Consider the following 19267-nt stretch of genomic DNA (forward strand, 5'->3'; position numbering starts at 1 on the left):
AATGCACCTTTAATGGAAATTCCAATGCCTATGTTCTGCAATAGTGTCATAACGGGTGCTTGTCTGTGTAGCCTGTACCTCCATTGCCTAAAGGGCCGTTAGCTAATACCCAGACTGCTGTGCACAGTGCCCATGACCACACACATATGGTGTCTTGAAAGACGGACAGTCCTTCACTTCCTGTCTCTGACTGTAAGACTGCAGCACACACTAAAATAATACATTTATTCATTTTAATCCACCCATTTGTACCTCCCACAACATGCAAAGATGTTTTTTTTGTCCATTTCATAGATAAGCAATTCTTACATTTAAAGTTCAATAAACCCTAACAGTCTATTGCCTACTTCCTAGAATCTTTCAAAGTAGCTCCCTGATTAAAATGTGCTGACAAAGGAAAGCTCTCTAGCCATAACTTTAGCGAAGTCCAACTCTGCACATATTCCTTCATTTGCATTGCTTTTACCAAGCTGCATAAAACATGACCACATTTTTTGAAGCTACTCAAACAAGTGCTCTTATTACCAACTGGTAACACACAGGCATCCTGTGAACCCTTATGAATGTAGAAGGGGGCTTCTAAAGTGGGGGTCCTTGAGGTCCCCACTTGAGTATAAATACAGACGAGTGCCAAGAGTTGGTGCTCACTGCCCATAGCCAGCCATAGCACTCTTTAAGCCCCCACACAAGCGCTGTTGAATGTTAAATCTGTAGTGAGAGAATTGTGAGGACCTGTTTGTAAACACTTCCACTTTGTTTGTGTGACCCACCAACAAGTCTCCAGGCATTCTTACTAACCCCTTACACCCTCCTCCTCCAATAACGCCAAATAGTAGATGAGTAGGTAATTGGGGGAAGGGAAGACAGTGTGTGAGGTGGGTGGGTGGGTGGGTTGGTGGACGTGTGTGTGGGTGTGTGTGTGTGTGTGTGTGTGTGTGTGTGTGTGTGTGTGTGTGTGTAAGGTGGGTGGGTGGGTGGGTGGGTGGGTGGGTTGGTTGGTGGATGTGTGTGTGTGTTTGTGGGGGGGATGGTGAATGCCCCCCTTTGTTGGGATCATATTATGTTTCCACCACAATACTCCTATCCCTGCTTCATCAACTCTATTCATGTGTAACAGTTCATGCAAATGACCGCACTGGCCTTTCATTTGTGGAAGGGGGGGGGGGTCCTTTATCAGTCTCATTTGGAGGAAGAGAGCTGAGGGGGTTGCCCCCCTCCCCCTCCCCACTGTCCCCATAGCACAGACTTTAATCCCTCCATAGGCTCACAATCAGAGCACTGTCTGCTGAAAGACCCAGAATCCCAATGTAGAAGTCAGGGTTAGGAGGAGGCCCCCCAAAGTCTTTACAGAAAGCTCAATTATCCAAAAAGGTGAGCTTGGGTGGCACGGTAGACCGAATGACATAGAGCCGCAAGCATGTTTGATAAGCTTTCCCTCCCCTTCATTTTGGTGGCTCATCGAGTCCATCTATGAATACCATTGAGGGAACTCGATACTAGAGGAATCATGCGTCCCAAACGCATGTAAATCATCTGCCTCGTCTTCTCATTCACATGCTAAAAGTTAGTAATGAAAGAGAACATTATGCACCGAGATATATTCAGTAAAATTTCACATTTTCAACACTGCACAATACAACGATCCACTCAGTGTGACCTATCTACCCGCAAATACACCAGACAGACATTAGGCGCGTAATTCTGCTGACGAGGTAGGCGTCTAAACTGTAATGGTCTCTCAAGGCAGACACAACAATCGGCATATCTCGCTCAAATAAAACCCCCGCCGCCGACCACCCCCTGGGAGCAAAAACGTGCTAAGCAGCCCGCCATTAAGCATGGCAGAGTCCCTCATTAAAACACATCCACCTTCAAGTACCTGAGATAACGACGGATCGAAGAGATCCGAGAACATGGGCACAATACACTGCGAAGTGCGAATTGGATGAGTGGCAGATCGTGCCAGTCTGCTGCAGAACTTAAAATTTGAGGAGGCAAAGCAAACGTAACCCGAGCTGGAGGAGTTTACTAACTTTTTCAAATTTAGACCAAATTCTTTTTTTTTTTATCCGTTCGTATCCGAATTATATGGTGGAATGATGGAGGATCGGTTCATCGTTCATTGACGAGAATGTGTTGCTCACTGTTACTGTATTAGGCTTATACTAGCCAATCACCAATCAAGTTGTGCCTTTCACACCCGTGGAGGTGTTTCATGGACAAATAATGATTTTATGACCACCAGAGGCGTGTTGTTGTCATTTGCAGACAATTAGCAGCAATATGTGAACACCAGTAGTCTAACTAAATCCTGCAACCAGAGACTGGCCTCGACATCATGTAAACAGAATATTGCATATAGGCTTCACTACATGGATACAATGCAATAGTTCAAGACATTACTTAGTCTATGCAAACTAATGAAGGATAACGTGTAGCCTATACTACTCACCCTGGATGCTTTCCTCTTGTATTTGTTAGCGAAGTCAAATTTCTCTTTTATCTCGTCCAAAAGCTGCTCCAAGCGCACCTTCTCCTCTTTCCCAGTGTAATCCTGGCCCAGGAGAATGTATGCCCTCCAGTTGGCTGAGTCGAAGCCCCAGTGGCAAGTCCTGTTTTCCAAGGATTTGTGGCTGTGAACCACAAACTTGTGGGTCGGGTACATGAGTCTGCAGTCTATGCATTGGATGCATGCTGCGTTCGGACTGGTATACAGCTCGGGGACGAAAAGACCCTTGCACTTTCCGAAACACTCGTGGTACACTTTGAAGCTTTTCTCTGTAAGCTCAAGCTCCAAAGAACCTGAAAACTCTTTCTTGCAGTGCGGCGGGTACGTTCCCCCGTGAATCAGGGCATTGCACAAGCGCTCGGAATCCGTTTTGGTGATGAGACCGCATGAAGGCGCGGAGAAGGGCAGGATCCCCATGACTTTTAGGATTTCCAGCTGATTCGCTGTGCACCTGGAGCAATAGATATGGAGGTCGTCGCACACCGAGTTGATCTGCTGGAGGGAGAAATCCCGTAGGACGGTGTTGAGGATCTGCGGCAGACACAGCCGTTTCTCGCCGCCGACCACAAAACAGGAGATGATCTCGCTCTCCAGGACAGTCTCGCACCTCTCGGTGGAGCGATCAGAGGGGATGAACAGGGGCCCTGGCATCACTGGCGGCGGCTGCATTGGCAAATGCAAGACGGGCTCAGGTTCTTTCCCATCTTTCTTAAACAGAAGATCATGTTGCCATCTAGCAGAAAATGCCGCTGGTCCGCCGAGGGAGCTCATAGAACTAAGATGAAACTGCTTCAGAGTTTGTTGCAGTCCTGGGTGAGGTTGGAAGCTCTGCCGAGTTACAGTCTCCATGTTTCTCGTACTACTTTGAAAGCTGCAATTCCTTTCAGCAGTGGGTAACTAAAACAATTTGATGCCAAGATAGGTCCCAGTTCCTTGTAATTCCAAGGTCTCCCAGAATTAGCAAATGCCAGAAAGCGCTTCATCAAATATCCACAGAAACAAGTCCTAGACAGTGACTTTCTTACACATTTGACTAAGCGACTGGTGACACCGGCGAGTTTTCTCCTGCAGTAGACTCCCGACTGTCCATATCTAAAAACGTCCCGCTAACTCCACAAAAATGAAAGTTGCCCTTTCAAGAAAAGTATTCGAAATGAACACAGTCTGATCTCTGAAGGTTAGGAATATAGAATACAATACAACGAAATCCTTTTAGGTCTCCTTTCGCTGTCGAAAAGGCTACTGCAGTAGTGCCCGACGCATGTACTCTGTCTGCCCCCGCAGTTCGCTTTGCCTGTGTGGAGATGACTAGTCTGTGAGCTGGGCTGCGCTCTCTCTCTCTCGCTCACTCACTCGCCCCCTCTCTCTCTCTCTCTCTCTCTCTCTCTCTCTCTCTCTCTCTCTCTCTCTCTCTCTCTCTCTCCCTCTATCGCAACCCCGCTCTCTCAGTGTTTGTGTGTGTCTGGCTCAGTCATTGAATCCCAGCCAAGAATGTGACTGACTCCGCAGGCTGGCTCTTCCAAGAACAAGCCGTCACTCCCCCACTACTGCCGCCATGTGCAGCCTTTGCAAAAGCGAAAAACGCACCAAGCTGATATGAACAATTTGTTTCATGACTGTAACCGAAAGAGTAAAGACTTTTAAAATACACATTGAATGACGGACCACAAGTTATTTTCTTGATCCGGTATAATTGCATGAAGTAGAATCGGCCTTCCCAAGTTACATTAGGCCTAACACCGTTTGGGCGTGTAACAACTGAAAAAATTATAACAAAATAATAGGCTACCGGACCCGTAAATAATTAGCCTTTAATTACAATTAATTGTTAGGCTTATATATTCTACCAATTATTTGTGGAAATTCATTGATAATAATATTAAGGATTGTTATTAGTCCAATTATAAGGCGGTTAGGTTAGGTCCACACCACACCACGCACTTGCCTACATTGTGCCTATCCCTTTCATACTATATTTCCACTTTGTGTTTTAGGTAGGCAGTTAATAAACAAACGATGAATCAGTCTTTTAATTAATTCAGTCCTAACCGTTACACGAGCAAGTGCCTGAATATCGCTTATATTATATCGTAAGCATTTCACAAAGGCAGTGTCATAGTTACATTTTTACAAGACAGACAAACTTTGAGTGTGGAGGACGGGGGGGGGGGGGGGGTATTCCAATCAAATATAGTACAGTATGGTTTTATCTGGGATCAAACGAAACGTTTCAGGGAGGTATCAAATGTTCATCGTTCCTGTGGCTCCCTCTAGTCAAAGGGGAATGCAACTGCAACCATAAGGCAAACAGAGAACCCTTGGGACGGGATATGAAGAATCAGAAGGGATTTTATAAGATAACACGTAGGCTATAGTGTAGATAATATTGTATGTGTTTTTATATTTATAGGCTATACTTGATACTTGGTGCATATAGGCTATGTTATGTCTTATAACTGGTGGGTTGCGAGATTCTTTGAAAGGAATGAAAGCGACCTGGGGCTTCATCTCTTTGGCACAGGGCCCTATACCAGCGCTGGGATCTGCTGGCCAAAAAGCAAGAGTTGTGTCCTGTTACACTGGCATAACTGCATAAGAAGGGAGTATTGGTAGTGAGCGGGTAATGGATACAAGTAAGACGCGGCACATGCATACTTACTGCAGACCGACATCCTATCAAGACCAAGCATGACAGACAGCAGAGTGCTGTGCGCCAAGAAAGCGTCTCTTCCTCTCTTTAATGATTAATATGGCCTACTGTCAAGATGGAACGGTCCTCTTCTCTTTTCTCTACCTAGCCTACCTACTACATACCCACCTGTGTCGGTCTGTCTGTCTTGTCTGTCTGGGCGTCTTTCTCTTAGGGTTTCAACACCGCTTTCTCTCTTAGGTGACGTTTGGGAGTGAGTTGGCTTTTGGGAAACTACATGGTTATGCTATTTTTATACCCCTCCAACCTCCTTCCTGTAACCATGGAGACAGTTCACAACATTGGACCAAAACTCTTAAATGACATAACCTTTCTTTCCAGGACTAAGGCGCCATGCCGCTTTTTCCCAGCGTAGCACCAGGCACCCACAGGTCTGCTTTTGTGCTTTCCTCCTCTGTGGTATAAAAGGACTTACCCAGTGTCAGCAATCTAGCCCTCTGGAATACTCATCTTCCAGGGCACTGTTTCAGAGTTGGCCTCACCTGTTTTAAAGTGCCAGATTTTCTCATAGTGTTGTGATTCTGTTTGCCTACTTTCTCTCCTCGTTTCCTTCCGTTCTTTCCAGTTTTCCTTGTCTTTTCCATTGCACAATTGTTGCCTCTAGGTCCTCGATGTCTGTCCAAAAGATTCCCACCAAGATTCCCACCACCAACTTTCCATCTATGTGTCACAATCAGTTGAGTAGGCTAATTGTTGAAAGTTATTGCGACACTGACCTTATTGGTTACTAAACCATCAAATATTAGGTATTAGGCCTATATAAGGTATAAAGATAGAACAAGTGCTGAATGCACTCAGACATGTTGGAACCACTGTGCCATCAATCTGAAGTTAAGTAGGCTAAATACATGTCTCATTTCATGTTTCAGTAACCTTTGTGTACAGCTCTGCACGAATCAGCTACACGTTTAGGAAAGGAATATGTTTCAGAAGTTTCCATATTCCAGCCCAGGTTACAAAGTAGGCTGTTATGAACGATAACAGAAATAAAGTAGCTTGTTTGCGTCCACGCGTTGACGTCAGCAGAAAATACGGAAGTAATTTTAATCCACGCTGGCGCGAACTCCATGCGCGAACTACAGAAGGGAAATAATATCGTAGACTTGGGCAAGTGTCGAAAAGTTGTTTTCATTTTAATATTAATATGGCAGAAGAATATAACAAATCTAGGTTTAAAAGAAAAAAGCTGTTTAACGATCCTTGCCTAACAGAACTGGTAACCTACAATAAATCGTCCGAGAGCTGCGAAGTAACAAATAGGTAACGTAACGATTAAAAGTTTATAATGTTACACAAAAACTCAAGCATATCCAGCATTAAACCAGAAACTAATTGGCTGCGTATACCTTCATACAATTCTATTTTCTAATTTGATGACCACAATATTGCATTGCAGATACAATGGTAACTTGATAACCTAAACTTGATAACCTTTTGCAGGTCTGCTGTTCACGCACATGAATGGTGGGTCAGGGATGACCTGTCTGAGGTAGAACGTTTGTGGACCTTTTCTCTAAAATCTGCTCTACAGTGTTTTGAATCGGAGTCATGGGGTCCAGTTCCAGAACTTCCAGCGATCTTAATAGTATGTCTTGTTTTCCTACCTTCGTCTATCTGCCATCAAAGATTAGGAAAATATAACAGCTCGATCTTTGTAAATGTTGGAATTTCAGATAGCCATTGTTTTACAGACATGTAAATCATTGTAACGCTATAATTAGTTTACTGAAGAGATAGCATGTGAAAAGGTTGGTCAGACAGGTTTTGCAGTGAAAAAGATAATGATCTCTTTTTATGTTCATGAACTGGCAATGACACTTTGTATTATTAAATTATATCATGATAGCCTATATGTCTTTTATAGCATTCACAGAGGTATAAATAAACCAGCTTGTTAGCCCATTCTGTGCTGCTGACCTAAGCAAAATGTCTGATGTGGTCCAGACTGGCATAGCCTGGCTGTTACAAGCTCTGGGCACTCCACTGGCAGTTCTGGGTCATACGCAGCATGTGAACCAATCACTACGACAGGTAGCTGATTCAACCTTACATTCAGTAAATCATTTACTCTGGGGGCAACTCGGGAGTAAGACCTTTCATGAGCCTGATGCTCCCCCTGAGCTAGCTTGCTAGCAGTAGGCTAATGTGACAGACATATGGCCCAGACTGAACGAAATTATTTATGCCTTTGGGATAGTCATAGTCTTTTTAGGGTTCCTCCGGTAGTAGGGAACCTATTGTTTTTGTTAGTAGTCCTATTATTATTATTATTATATTATATGAAATGGCTCAATAGCTCAAAAAGTCCTTGTCCCGATTTTTTTTGAATTGGCCCAATGATACAAAAGGTCACTCACTACTCCCAGACCGCTAATGGCCCACGTACGCCCATAGGTGGCGCTGTAAGCCACGCCCAAAGTCTACGTTATTTCCCCTGCGCCCCATTACTCCAAAATGCCTGAAAGATATACATGCCTTATTTCTCATGGGCAACAAAAAAGCCTCAAAGACCCATAAGTTCCGCCATTATAGATATAGCTGTATGGTCCAAATTTGGTACAACCTTCAAAACTTCAAATTCTCCTCATGAACCATAGATCCAATCGACGAAATGTGTTAAGTATGTGTAGAATACGTGTTTCCATATGGTGAAATGGAAAAAGAAATGCAATACAAAATGGCTGAAACAGTGTATTTATGTAAATGTACACATTGACTCAATATTTTTGTGTCAATAAATCAAATATAATATTGACTGATGGTATGCCACAGGAGAAACAACGGACTTTTTTAATACAGTAACTGACCATGATAATTCCCAACACTGAGAATAGCTCAATAGTCTGAGATGATATACTGCAAAGGGCAAGGTCATAGGTTCACATCCAGCCACAGCTTTTGGGCCTCATCATTCAGAATTTCTGTTTAGTTGAACAGGATGACATCGTTCAGAAGTACCATACGCAGTTTCACCTTGATATGTCAAAAGATGACTGAATTACAGCTGCTTAAACTTTGTCCCAAAGCTGACTAAACCTATTACTCTGTCTTTTCTATTTAAATAAATGAAACAGTTGATGTTTAGAGAGGATAGAGAGGCTGACTTGCAACCACATGCTGTTGAGTTTGAATCTCCTTTCAGCCTGTTGTAGTTTGCCAAACATTAAGTAATTTTGCTCTCGTTGTCCAACTCTTGACCTTCCACAATGTAAATTTTTACAATATTTTGCGGAGGAACCCGCATCGCTACTATATTTTGGTTTGTTTTTTTAACACTCCCTTTTTGGATGCACTACATTTACTGTCATCTTCCAAAAATGCCTTGCTCTTTCCGCCTGTTGTTTTCTCTCTAACGCTTCCTCCTCTATCTTGCACTGACTCGGTTTGCTCTCATTATCACCTTCCATCGTCTATCACATATTATCATCCCATCTCTCCCTTTGTCCTAGACATCCAGTAAGCCCAAGCCTAGTGAATGGAGATGGTGCAACCTCAGTGAAGAAGTGATTCCGTTTCCCGAGTCGTCTCCTCCCCCATGTCCTCCCGTGGTTTTCCTTTCTCCCCCCCCTGACTCCCTCCATCTCAGCCCGTCTCTAGAGAGGACTCTAGATGCTCCAGCAGAGTCGAGGAAGACATTGTCCACCCTTGGTCTTCTGAAACATACACCATGTCAGCAGTATTTGCCAGGAGAGGGCACAAGTAGCACCGGGCAAGGCCACTCCTCCAGGGACACTAGTAGCAAAGAAAGGGGACCCAAGACCACCCTTAAAGTGAGAGGAGACAAAAAAGACACCACGGCAAAAACAGGACCCCTCACATTGCAGCACAACACAGTCTATGCACGCTCCGCATCACTCCCTGAAAGTCATCATCCCTCCACACAGCAATGCATGAGAGGTTCATTACCAGGATCCAGGAGTGATGAAAAAAAGGTGGAGGAAGAGAAGGAACAGGGGAGTCTGATCAAAAGGCAGCTACCTGCACACCGGGGGGAAGCCTCTGACAGCTGCACTGCCACTACGAGGGTGGAGGAGATGAGGAGGAAAGGGGAGAAGGAGGGGGTGGTGTCTGGGAGCTGTGGAGTTGATCCAGGCAAGGGTACGGGAAGTGAAGAAGCAGCAGGAGGAGGAGGAGGCACACGGAGTTGTCCCATGTGTCTGGTGGTGTTCCCTGCTGGGTAAGGGCTGCACCTCACCCACTCTGTATTCAACATGTTCATCTGCTCTCTCTCTCTTCCTCTCTCTATCTCAGTCTTTGTTGTGTCTGTCAGTTCCTCAGTCTCTCTGTGGTTATTTTTTGTAACTTCCATCAAAAAAAAAAAGTGATTTGGTTTGGGAGATGATTCCTCTTTAATGAATATTCAAGAATGGTCTTCTCTGTAATTCTACCTTTTTTTAGACATTTCCCTCATTCCCCTTCTCAACACCCTTAATGATGTTCTCAGCTCGGGGTTATGATGGGGTGGAATTCTTGCATTTGGGATTGATGCAATATTTGCATCAATCCCTACATCCAGTGTAGTATTTGAATACATTTTAGACCTACTTCTGCTTTATGTTTATACAAGTGTGTTGGTAATAGCATTTCACTTCTGTAATCCATACAAATTGGCAGATATAAGATTGGATGCTGTACAGTAATGAGGAGAAGAGAGAAAGAAGACAGTAAATCATTGGATGAAATGGGTCAAAAAGTCAACGTGATGTTTTGGTAAAGTAGAGAATCCAAGTGAGGGATGGGCTGAAAAAAGCAGGGTTCTTGACCAGAACCTCTCTCTCTGAACAAGCTGGTCTTTGTGTTGGCCTGGGCCTGGTCTGGGTCTGGCCCTACGTCGTACCCTGCTCCCTTCAGCCAACTGTGTGTACTTTGGCTCTGACCACACAACCCTGCTGTACTCGGAGTGCTCTTAGCCCTGTCCAGGAACAATGGCTAGCTCTGTCTGGAGATGTGCAGATATAGAATGTGAAATTAAACGAACTCAAGGACAGTCATAGATAGTGGTCTCTCCATCTTCGCTCTCTCTCTCTCTTTCTACTGTCTCAAGACTATATCCCCCATTTCTACCTGTGTAGAACTGAATAGACATTAAGAGGCTTAGCTGTAAAAGACTGCCCATCCATCTGGGGTACGTGTGTATGGGTATTGACGTGTGAATGTACTATTCTAGGCAATGGGGTTCTACTTTAATTTCTATCTTCAACAGTCTCCCGCACATTACCCTCAAGCAGAAAGTATGGGGGGTGGGGGGTGGAAAGGAGGAGTAAGTCAATCGCAGCGGGGCTCTAAAGGAGAGTAAGTAAAAAGGGTAAAAAATACACGAGACCCAAAATGTGAGAGGGGCACAGCAGGACTTGGGGCACAGCAGGCGGAGGAGCCAAGGTGTCTGCTGGAGAAAAACTTTACCAAACTGCCATTCATTCAAAAAGTTAGTTTTAGATTTTGCTTTCAAGAGTAGAGTTAAAGGCCACCAATATATTGTTTGCCTTTGCTGTACATCTTTGAGCCAATTTTGTGCAGGTTGCTAAAATCATTGGGCATGATTTTTACATATACTTTGTTGATATATAAATAGCAACTTGCCGTTGGTAGCATTTTCAAATTCTTAATTCAACCAAAATATACAGTTCTTTTTAAGTTGACAATATCTTTCATGAGTTAGCATTGATGTGTAATTGTTATTGTTGTTCATGTTCTGCTCTATAGGTTCACTCAAATGGACTGTGACGGCCATCTTGCCCAGTGTTTGTCTGAGATGAATGTCGACATGGCATGGTGATCCATGTGATCTCAGTGCTTCAGTGGACCTCCCACGGTTACATTTATTCAATTGAAGACTGGCTCCACAAATCCATTTAAAGGACGATAGGAGTTTAGACATGTTACTGTTGGAGTCATGTGTCCAATCTCTTAATTGTAAAAGTGAATGTGACCACTGAGTTGAATGGAATGACCAATATACAGGTCAGCGTGATTGGAATTAATGGCAAATACTAAATCAAACAACACTGACAATGTTTTGCCGCAAGTTAACTCATACTAATTTATAGCAGAGATGTAGACGGTATTTGTTGATAATTACTCATTAGTTATTCAATGTGAGATATAAGCACCAGGATTTCAAGCTGATAATGCCAAAAAAATTAATAAATCTGCTGTGGTTTGCAAAAATGGTCTCAGCTCACAGAAAACCTGTTTCATTTTTAATAATTACAGATATTTACAGAGATGCGTTAAAGCAGAATTAAGCACATCCAACCAGCAAATATATTAGAACACAAAAATTATGGACTGAATAGAGTTTCCCCATTCTTTTTTTCTTACAGATTTGCTTTTTTTTTTTTTAGCTTTTTTGTACAGATTTTTTTGTAACCATTGCTGTATTGTTAGATATCATTTCAACAACTCCCAGTTCTTCTGTTGGTCCCACAAGGAAATAAGTGTATGTTTTTCTAGGGAGATCAAATAAAACAAGCCGTATGAATAAAATAGACAATGTGACATGTATGAAACAAGTAAAGTGAAATGGCTTTGAAAAAAAGGGAGCTCAATGAGATCTGTCCCTGTGAACCATGTTTAGTGTGTGTATTTCTCTTGTGGAGGCAACTAATCAGAGACTACAACATTAGCGTTATCTCTTCAGTCTTTCTATCTTCCCCATTCATCATTGCTTCTTCCTCATGCATATTGGCCTTGCAGCTAATTGAGACCCTTTGACGGGGACTAACTCATTAATCCTATTACCCTGTTATCAATTTAATACGGATCAGATTTCATCAAATAATTCACATTCAAGTGGGATTTTTTTCTAAGAACAAATCAAAAATGTATAATTAAAAAGCTAATTTTTTATGATGGACTTAATCAGAAGCAAATTGTTCTTATTGAGAGGACAAGGTTTATCAATGTACTATGTTGAATAATTCATTTATGTCTGTACATTGTGCTTCATGGATGATTTAATTAGATGTGTTTCTCATGATACTACCATTCCCAAGATTCTACATTGGGCAATGACCTTTACTTTGTGCACTTCAAAACTTGACTGGCACATTTTTCATTTACGCACTGTGCGTTTATGTGTGTGTCAGTGTTAGACATGTTCATTCGGCATTTGGCATGGCTCTTGGTGGATGTTAGAACCTTCTAGGCTGACCACCAGGATGTCAGTTCTGAGAGCCTTATTTCCATTTACTAGCATTTGTAATCAGTGTATTACTGTGCATTCAAAGTCTAAATTCACCAGCTTGCAACAGATATCAAACATGGTTGGTAATTTGTGCAGCAGTGTATGTCAACCAATAACTTAAAACCCATTAAATACAGTATATTGTAGCTCTACAGATACTGTATTTGGATTGAGAAGATACAATTCAACCATGTTTGAATCAGAAATGTGTCTGGCTACTGTGCTCCTAAAGTGAATTCATTCATTCAATTTTTAACCTTTGGACTATTGTGGTCTGTATGACTTCCCATGGTTGTCTATGGACTTACTCTTTAACTAGGCAGGTCAAGGGTATTTGAACAAGAGGTAAGTGCAATCAGGAACATGATGAATAGCAGATCTTTGAGGCACTTCTTAAATAAAAAGTTTTGACTCCCAGACAGATATTGTCCTGTAGTTCATGAAAATGCTGTGAATAGAAAAAAAATCGAATTCCATGGTCATGAATGAAAATGCCACTCTGCATCGATAAAAAGGCATCGTCAAATTAGACTCTCTACCTACATTATAATACATAATAACTTAGCATTTTTTCCTTCGTCATTGTACATTCTGGTTTTGTTCGAGACAGGGCCTCCTACAAGATAAAAAAAAGAAGTAATTAACAAAAAAAGTGCACATATACTTCAAGTTCTAAAGAAGAACTGTCATATTCATCCAGGGATGCGAAGGGTTAAAATCCTTTTACGATGGCAGGCACAAAATGAAGAGTAGCTTTCTGTTCAAATTACACAGCCAGCCGTGCTGAGACACATGGATAACAGATTCCGGGTAAGGGGGATTCCGGAAAAAAGACAGAAACAGGAAGACAGTCAACAACAGTTTGTGGACTGTTCTGTGTTCCAGTGTTGTACTGTTGATGCCTCCCAAACATGGAACATTGCAATGAAAATGATGCAATGCATTATGGGACCCACGAACAAAGAAAAGAGTCTTCCACTATTGTGTTCACAGATCTGGAAGTTTGTCCTCCCTTTTCGTCCTCCCTCCATCACACAGTCCTCTGCTAGGCCAGTCTCTAGCTAGTTGATTTGGGCTGAGACAGTGGGTTGGACAGACGTACAGTAGGTGGGTCAAGGAGGGGGCGTGTCTCTCCTTCATACAGACTCTTCCATGGATAGCAGCAAGGGGTTGATGTACTCAAATCCCTCAAACTCCGACTGGTCTATTCTTTTGATGACGTCCCTAGGAGAAAGAATAAGAATGACAATTAGCATTGCTATGTTTTCCCTGATTGTGTGCCTCTGCGCCATTTTGGGATTTCATAGACGCTTGGTTGGTTGTCACTTGTGTCCAGTACTACTCAGAAACTTACGCCGCATCAACAACAAAAACAGAGAACATCCCTTACTGGATACCATCTGTCCTAGAACACAGACAATAATATTCTAGTCTAAATGTTCTAGATTCTAGAACAAGTATTTGTTGTAATACATTCAGCTAAATCCCGACAAAAAACAACAAGACAAAAACAACAGCCTTTTGTGCTTAAAATGAGAGGAAAAGAGAGAACATGACAGAGTGATCAGTAGAAGAACTCTGAATCCCCCTGCCCTGTTCTCAGCATGCCTTTTCCATTAACAAAGCGGTAATCATGGCTAAACGAAGCGGGGCCGTGTGACCGGGTCTTGAGTGGCGGAGTAAAAATAAATGTACTCCCGTTGCTGCTGCCTCTCCAACAGCAACAGGCTTTTTCCTCATCTGCCATGGTGAAGAGGGCTAACCGTACTTCCTAGGAAAGTGACTGTGTGTGGAGGGAAGGGGGGGGAGTAAAGCCACTGTGATGTGTTTTCAAGTTATTCAGGTCAAAACTGGTGGACTGCTGGAGTTTTTACTTAAGGACCGATGGGACTGAAAAGGTATCCATCCCAGTTGCCCAGTGCATGGCATAAAGCTTCAGAACATCTGCTGGCTACCCACCTGATAATCTCCTACACTCAATACACCCAACATACCCTCTCTCTGATTGCACCCTAATGCCTCATCACCTTTACTCTCAAAATTCACCCTGATAACACAAATACAGATGTCAACAAATATATATATATACATATATAAATATAAATATATTTATATAGACATCTATAGTAACACTGTCAAAGCGGAGCCAAAGAGCAGAGTGCCAGAGTGAGGCTGTGAGAAGAGAAAAGAAAAACAGACCGCAGAAAGGGAACCTGAGAGAGAGAGAGACAGACAGACAGAAGAAGGGAGAAGAGGGAGGAGAGAGAAGGTTTGGGAGCAGACCAAAACAAACAGTGTGTTCACTAGCACAAATGTTGCCCTTTTTTCCAGAAGATGGCTTGAAAGCATAACCAGATGCAAAGAAAAGAGCAGAGAGAGAGAGAGAGAAAGAGAGAGAAGCGGTTGTGGGTGTGTAAGCGTGTGAGAAAAAAAAAAGTAGGAACCAGGGAAGGAATGGAGACATTCAGGGAGCATGAAATGAAAAGAGAAAAAAAATATGGATGGAGATAGCAGAGCAACAGGCTGGGAGGTGTTCCTCAATGGGTGAAGAGGTTTAAGGACAGACTGCTAAATGCGTATTTGACATTAATTACTCAGCCACGGAAACATGAGTCATGAATGGAATTAACCTTGTCACACCAAAATAACCTGAAGTCCAGTGGAGAAATGCATAACATTTTCACGCCTTTCTTACTATGTCCTGTGATTGCTGTGGCTTTCATGCCAGGAGAAACTATGTCTTCTAACCTCAATTCAGACATTGCCTTCCATTTTCTAGGACTGGTGAAGACATACTAACAAAGTCAGGGTACTCCTGAAATGAATTCAATTCTCAGTCTCCCTCTTTCAGGGCCCTGAGGAAGCCAAGATTCTGATGCCACTAACTAAATCTCTAACATGGAGTTGCTCTCATCCCCCCTTCAGCTCTCTCTCTCTGTCTCTCACTTTCTCTTTTCGTCTGCCAAGCCCATCACACAAGCGGCGGAGGGAGAGGAGGGAGTGCTTTTTACATTACCACCCCCCCCTTCTCTCTGTAGGAGTAGGCAACGCCACCCCCTCTCTCCTGAGCAACGGAAAAAAAAGAAAAAGAGAGAGAAGGAGAAAGAAACAGCAGTGCCTCTCTTCCTTTTGAAGTACCAGTGGCTGCTGTGTGCCGTTTGAAGCCGGCTTGAGATCTCTCCCCCATTGAACTGGCAAAGAGCTGCCATGCTTGCCCCCTCCCCCTCCCTTGCCTCACCCTCCACGGTAAGCCGCAGACTGTCACGGGGGCCAACGTCAAATCCCGCCCGACGCAAATGAGCTCACACGAGAGTGTGCACCCTCGCCACCCCTTTAATGAGTCCCTACCCAACACAGCTTGGTTTTGAAGATGTCGTCTACTCTGCGAGACCGGCTTACAGTAGTTGCACACTGTAGAACTGATGGTAGCAATAATGCGGGGATCTGTCCTATAACACGTCATCTGATTGAGGTGTATGGCATGGTTGGGACTTCAGTAGGTGAGGGGGCTGTAAAGTTGCTGGGATCTCAGATTGAGACCTCATATTGAGATCTCATATTTGTCAAGATTAGTTCAAAACAAGAGCCTCAGCATCAGATACATGTATCCATGATTGTTTTTTTTTTTTTTGACAAACATAATGATAGTAATATATGCTGGCACCATCTGCAAAGGCGCATGGAATCCATTTTGTGATGGTTTGTCATAGCCTGGCTACAGAGAATCAGTGGAACCCTTCTATGTAGTCATGACAAATCTTTTCAGCCAATTATCATAGATTTAATCCAAAACAAAGATTTAGTCAAATCCTTATGGGCAACAGGAACAGACCAGATCTGGACCAGACCTGGACCAGAACAGACAGGTACAGACCAGATCAGAGAGGACCAGACCAGATCAGAGAGGACCAGACCAGGCAGGAACAGACCAGATCAGAGAGGACTAGACCAGACAGGAACAGACCAGATGAAAGTGCCCTCTACTGGGCCAGTCTTACCATCCACTATGGTATGCTACGATCTAAATGTGCACCCTCATGACAAGTTGTATATTTCAATTAATTAGTCCACAGACAGCTTTAAATTTCCCTTTGGTTGTCTCTGCTTCACTAACCCTTTCTAAATGATGCTGTGTCTTTAATGTTTAGGCCACGGCTCTTCAAACTTGTTTCTGAAAAACCCAAATTTAACACAACCAATTCCACCAAAAGAAACTAGCTCAGCTAGCTTCCAGGCCTAGCTTAAGAAGCGAGAGGGTATCCTTTAGGTGAAGTTTGAGCATCACATGCTGGTGTGAGACTGCACACTTACTCGTCGTCTGGTGTTAGCTGCACTGGCTCGTTGGTGAATTGGGTGTCAAAGTTTTCAAGGCCGTAGTCGTCGGTTATCTGAGGCTTGAAGGGAGGGGTCACTTCCTTCTTCTCCAGCTGTTGAATAAGGCAGAGGAAAATAATTAAGTTCCAAACATGTAATGACAACTCACTGGAAACATTATTGATGAATAAGGTGGAGGCAAAGAAGCTTTCTAAGCTCTCTGAAACATCCTTGAAGCTCAGGAGAAGAGAAAGCAGTAGTATAATTCAGGCGTCGCCTACAGTGACTGTTCACTGGGCAGCGTGCACTCCTGAGTTCTTCTATGGTTCGTTACCATGGTTTCACATTCATTTTGAGTCATGTTCAAAATCTCACTGAGGACATTGATTGTTCTAAAACAGAATGGTGTAGATGTTTTTGCAAAACAACTGCTAAATTAACAGGTTTGATTCATTTTGAGAGTTTGTGAAGAAAAAGGTTACTGGATACCACACAAATGTATTTCTGAGTTTGTAGGATTGTAGTTCAATATGAAATTGCACCAGTAAATAACAGATTGTAGTCTTCCACACATACGTGTGTGTGTGTTTCTGACTTCCTGTGACTTCCAAGTGTCAGACACCTGTGATGGATCATTAACTTTATTAGTTGAAAGCACCTGTGGGAAGAGTTTCAAAACAACTTGGAACATCTCTATCACTCATCTCTGTTTTCTACTCACCATTTCTTCATCTTACACCTGCACCCCCTAACACACATACCAACACACACACACTTTCTCTCTCCTGAAAACAATTTCACATTATCTCTCTCTCTCTCTCTCTCTCTCTCTCTCTCTCTCTCTCTCTCTCTCTCTCTCTCTCTCCTAGCCATCTACTATTCACTTGTTCAAAGTGAACTGTAATCTCTTTCTCCAACATACACACATACACAAACACATTTCTCCTATTCTATGCATCTGGCTGGCTGCCAGGAAAGCTGGATGGCTAGCTATTTGGCACGGTGGCTAGTGGAATCCATTGTGGTAATGAGGCACAGAGGCCAGACTGAGGCCCTGGATCACCACTATTCTCTCTACTCAATACAGAGAGAGACAAAGAAAGAGAGAGACAGAGGGAGTGAGAGAGGAGGAAGTGGCCCCGCGGCCTAAGAGACTTGAAAGGCAGAGCTTGAGCCAAGGCTGAGGGGAGGGCCTTGAGATCACAGAGCTGTCGGACGGATCAACTCGGTCTGTGTGGAGGTGATGGATCAGAGGTGTGTGTGTGATGGATAGAGGAGAGGTGTGTGTGTGTGTGTGTGTGTGTTTGTGTGTAGATTATGAAGGCAGGGTTGTCTCCAAAGAGGCAAGAGAATAATGCTACTCATCACAACAGGTACACAAGTGGGTGCTGGGGCCCCCCTGCTGACATGACAGCACCCTAATTACAGCCAATCAACAGAGGAGGCATGAGGAAGAACGCCAACACACACACCCACAGTTGCACACACACACAAACAACAAAAACATAGTAGCATATAAACACGCACCGACAGCTGTTTGACAAACTTGAACTGTTTAGAAGTTTAAACAATTTTACATTTACACCACCACCAAGACACATAACATTTTGATAGATGCCGGCTAATTCTTCTTTATCCACATCATGAGACCATCATTTGGTAATCCATACTAGATATGACTATGATACAGCAAAAACCTTTCTCTGTCAAGCCTTTAGTTTGGAAATGGCAACACCATGTATAAAGACGTCATCATGATTGTAGACATGTTCTGTGGTAGAATACAAGAGAAGTTCCACTCAAACTTAACCTTGTGTACATGCCAACTGGAAAGTTGTTTGAGCAGTAATAATCATCCAGTTTCTATTGCCACTCCAAACACTGGTAGCTTCATTGATTTGACAGCTCTACTTTGCTAGTATGGGGTTCTGAAATCTTTCCGGAAAAAAAGCGAGGCAGGTAAATGTCACGCTTCAGAGGCAAGAGCCTGTGTTCCCAAAGGAATGGGACGATTAATATTAATAGCGTAAAACAACAGCAGTCAAAGAGCAACATGCTGAAGGCCTGTCAGGTCTGGAGACAGGTTTAGCTTGAGGATGTCGAGGCGACAATCATAAACCGTGGCACAGCGAGCAACCTAACACTGTCACAGCATTGTCAAGCTTTTTCACAGAGTAGGCGTCGTGGGGCTTGGAAACATATCAAAGTCGGGACATTTTCCTTTGGTGTGCACAACACACGTGCCATGGTAAAGCTCATTAATAAAAATAGACAATCTTTTAAATTTTTTATTTAATGCTTCCCTTTGCAATTCTCCCATGAGGAAAACAGTACTGTAAATCAGTATGTGATTGAATAGCTGTATTTAACACATCTTGAGTATTTTTTCCTCCAGCATTATGGTTAGGATTGAATGCTTATTCTCTTTCAGTACCCACTACCCCTTTTATACAGTAGTGTAAATAATCCTATACTGTGCTATTCTATGTAGCAGTATTATTAAACTCTGAATATGATTCTAAAGTGTGAGTCAGGTGGCTGAGTCGTT

The 19267-nt window shown here is 43.0% G+C and overlaps 3 protein-coding genes across 6 annotated transcripts in view; 1 reads left to right on the plus strand and 2 right to left on the minus strand.

Annotated features, from left to right (window-relative positions):
- skia (SKI proto-oncogene a) overlaps nucleotides 1-3793 on the minus strand; it is a 56815-nt gene extending 53022 nt beyond the window's left edge. Inside the window, exon 1 of the mRNA XM_084680193.1 lies at nucleotides 2453-3793. Within this exon, the coding sequence (XP_084536319.1) occupies nucleotides 2453-3358 (906 nt within the window). The 5' untranslated portion in view covers nucleotides 3359-3793. The remainder of the gene's footprint in view (nucleotides 1-2452) is intronic.
- A 2468-nt stretch (nucleotides 3794-6261) lies between these two features.
- LOC146252305 (uncharacterized) lies at nucleotides 6262-12822 on the plus strand. The gene is made up of 4 exons (XM_084679972.1): nucleotides 6262-6479; nucleotides 6660-6804; nucleotides 8669-9396; nucleotides 10923-12822. Exons 1-4 carry the CDS (start codon nucleotides 6364-6366, stop codon nucleotides 10993-10995), a joined length of 1062 nt encoding a protein of 353 aa, XP_084536098.1. The 5' UTR covers nucleotides 6262-6363; the 3' UTR covers nucleotides 10996-12822.
- The window catches only part of prkcz (protein kinase C, zeta), a 51625-nt gene continuing 45080 nt past the window's right edge, over nucleotides 12723-19267 (minus strand). For 2 of the 4 annotated variants that reach the window (XM_084679971.1, XM_084679970.1), the window contains 2 exons: nucleotides 16717-16832; nucleotides 12796-13629 (listed from right to left, as the gene is read on the minus strand). In XM_084679971.1, the coding sequence (XP_084536097.1) occupies nucleotides 13542-13629; nucleotides 16717-16832 (204 nt within the window). In that variant the 3' untranslated portion in view covers nucleotides 12796-13541. Of the gene's footprint in view, nucleotides 13630-16716; nucleotides 16833-19267 lie in introns of all 4 variants that reach the window. The other 2 variants (XR_014732046.1, XM_084679969.1) reach the window with 2 other exon arrangements.

This window comes from Hypomesus nipponensis, chromosome 18 (assembly GCF_054491055.1).
Source record: "Hypomesus nipponensis isolate SF chromosome 18, ASM5449105v1, whole genome shotgun sequence".
Classification (NCBI taxonomy): Eukaryota; Metazoa; Chordata; class Actinopteri; order Osmeriformes; family Osmeridae; genus Hypomesus; species Hypomesus nipponensis.

Bases quoted from the DNA above. Each gene is read 5' to 3' on its own strand.
- LOC146252305 (XM_084679972.1), top strand. From the start codon at position 6,364: ATGGCAGAAGAATATAACAAATCTAGGTTTAAAAGAAAAAAGCTGTTT. The intron at 6,480-6,659 runs GTAACGTAACGA...AACCTTTTGCAG, and splicing joins AGCTGCGAAGTAACAAATAG to GTCTGCTGTTCACGCACATG. The intron at 6,805-8,668 runs GTATGTCTTGTT...CCTTTGTCCTAG, and splicing joins AACTTCCAGCGATCTTAATA to ACATCCAGTAAGCCCAAGCC.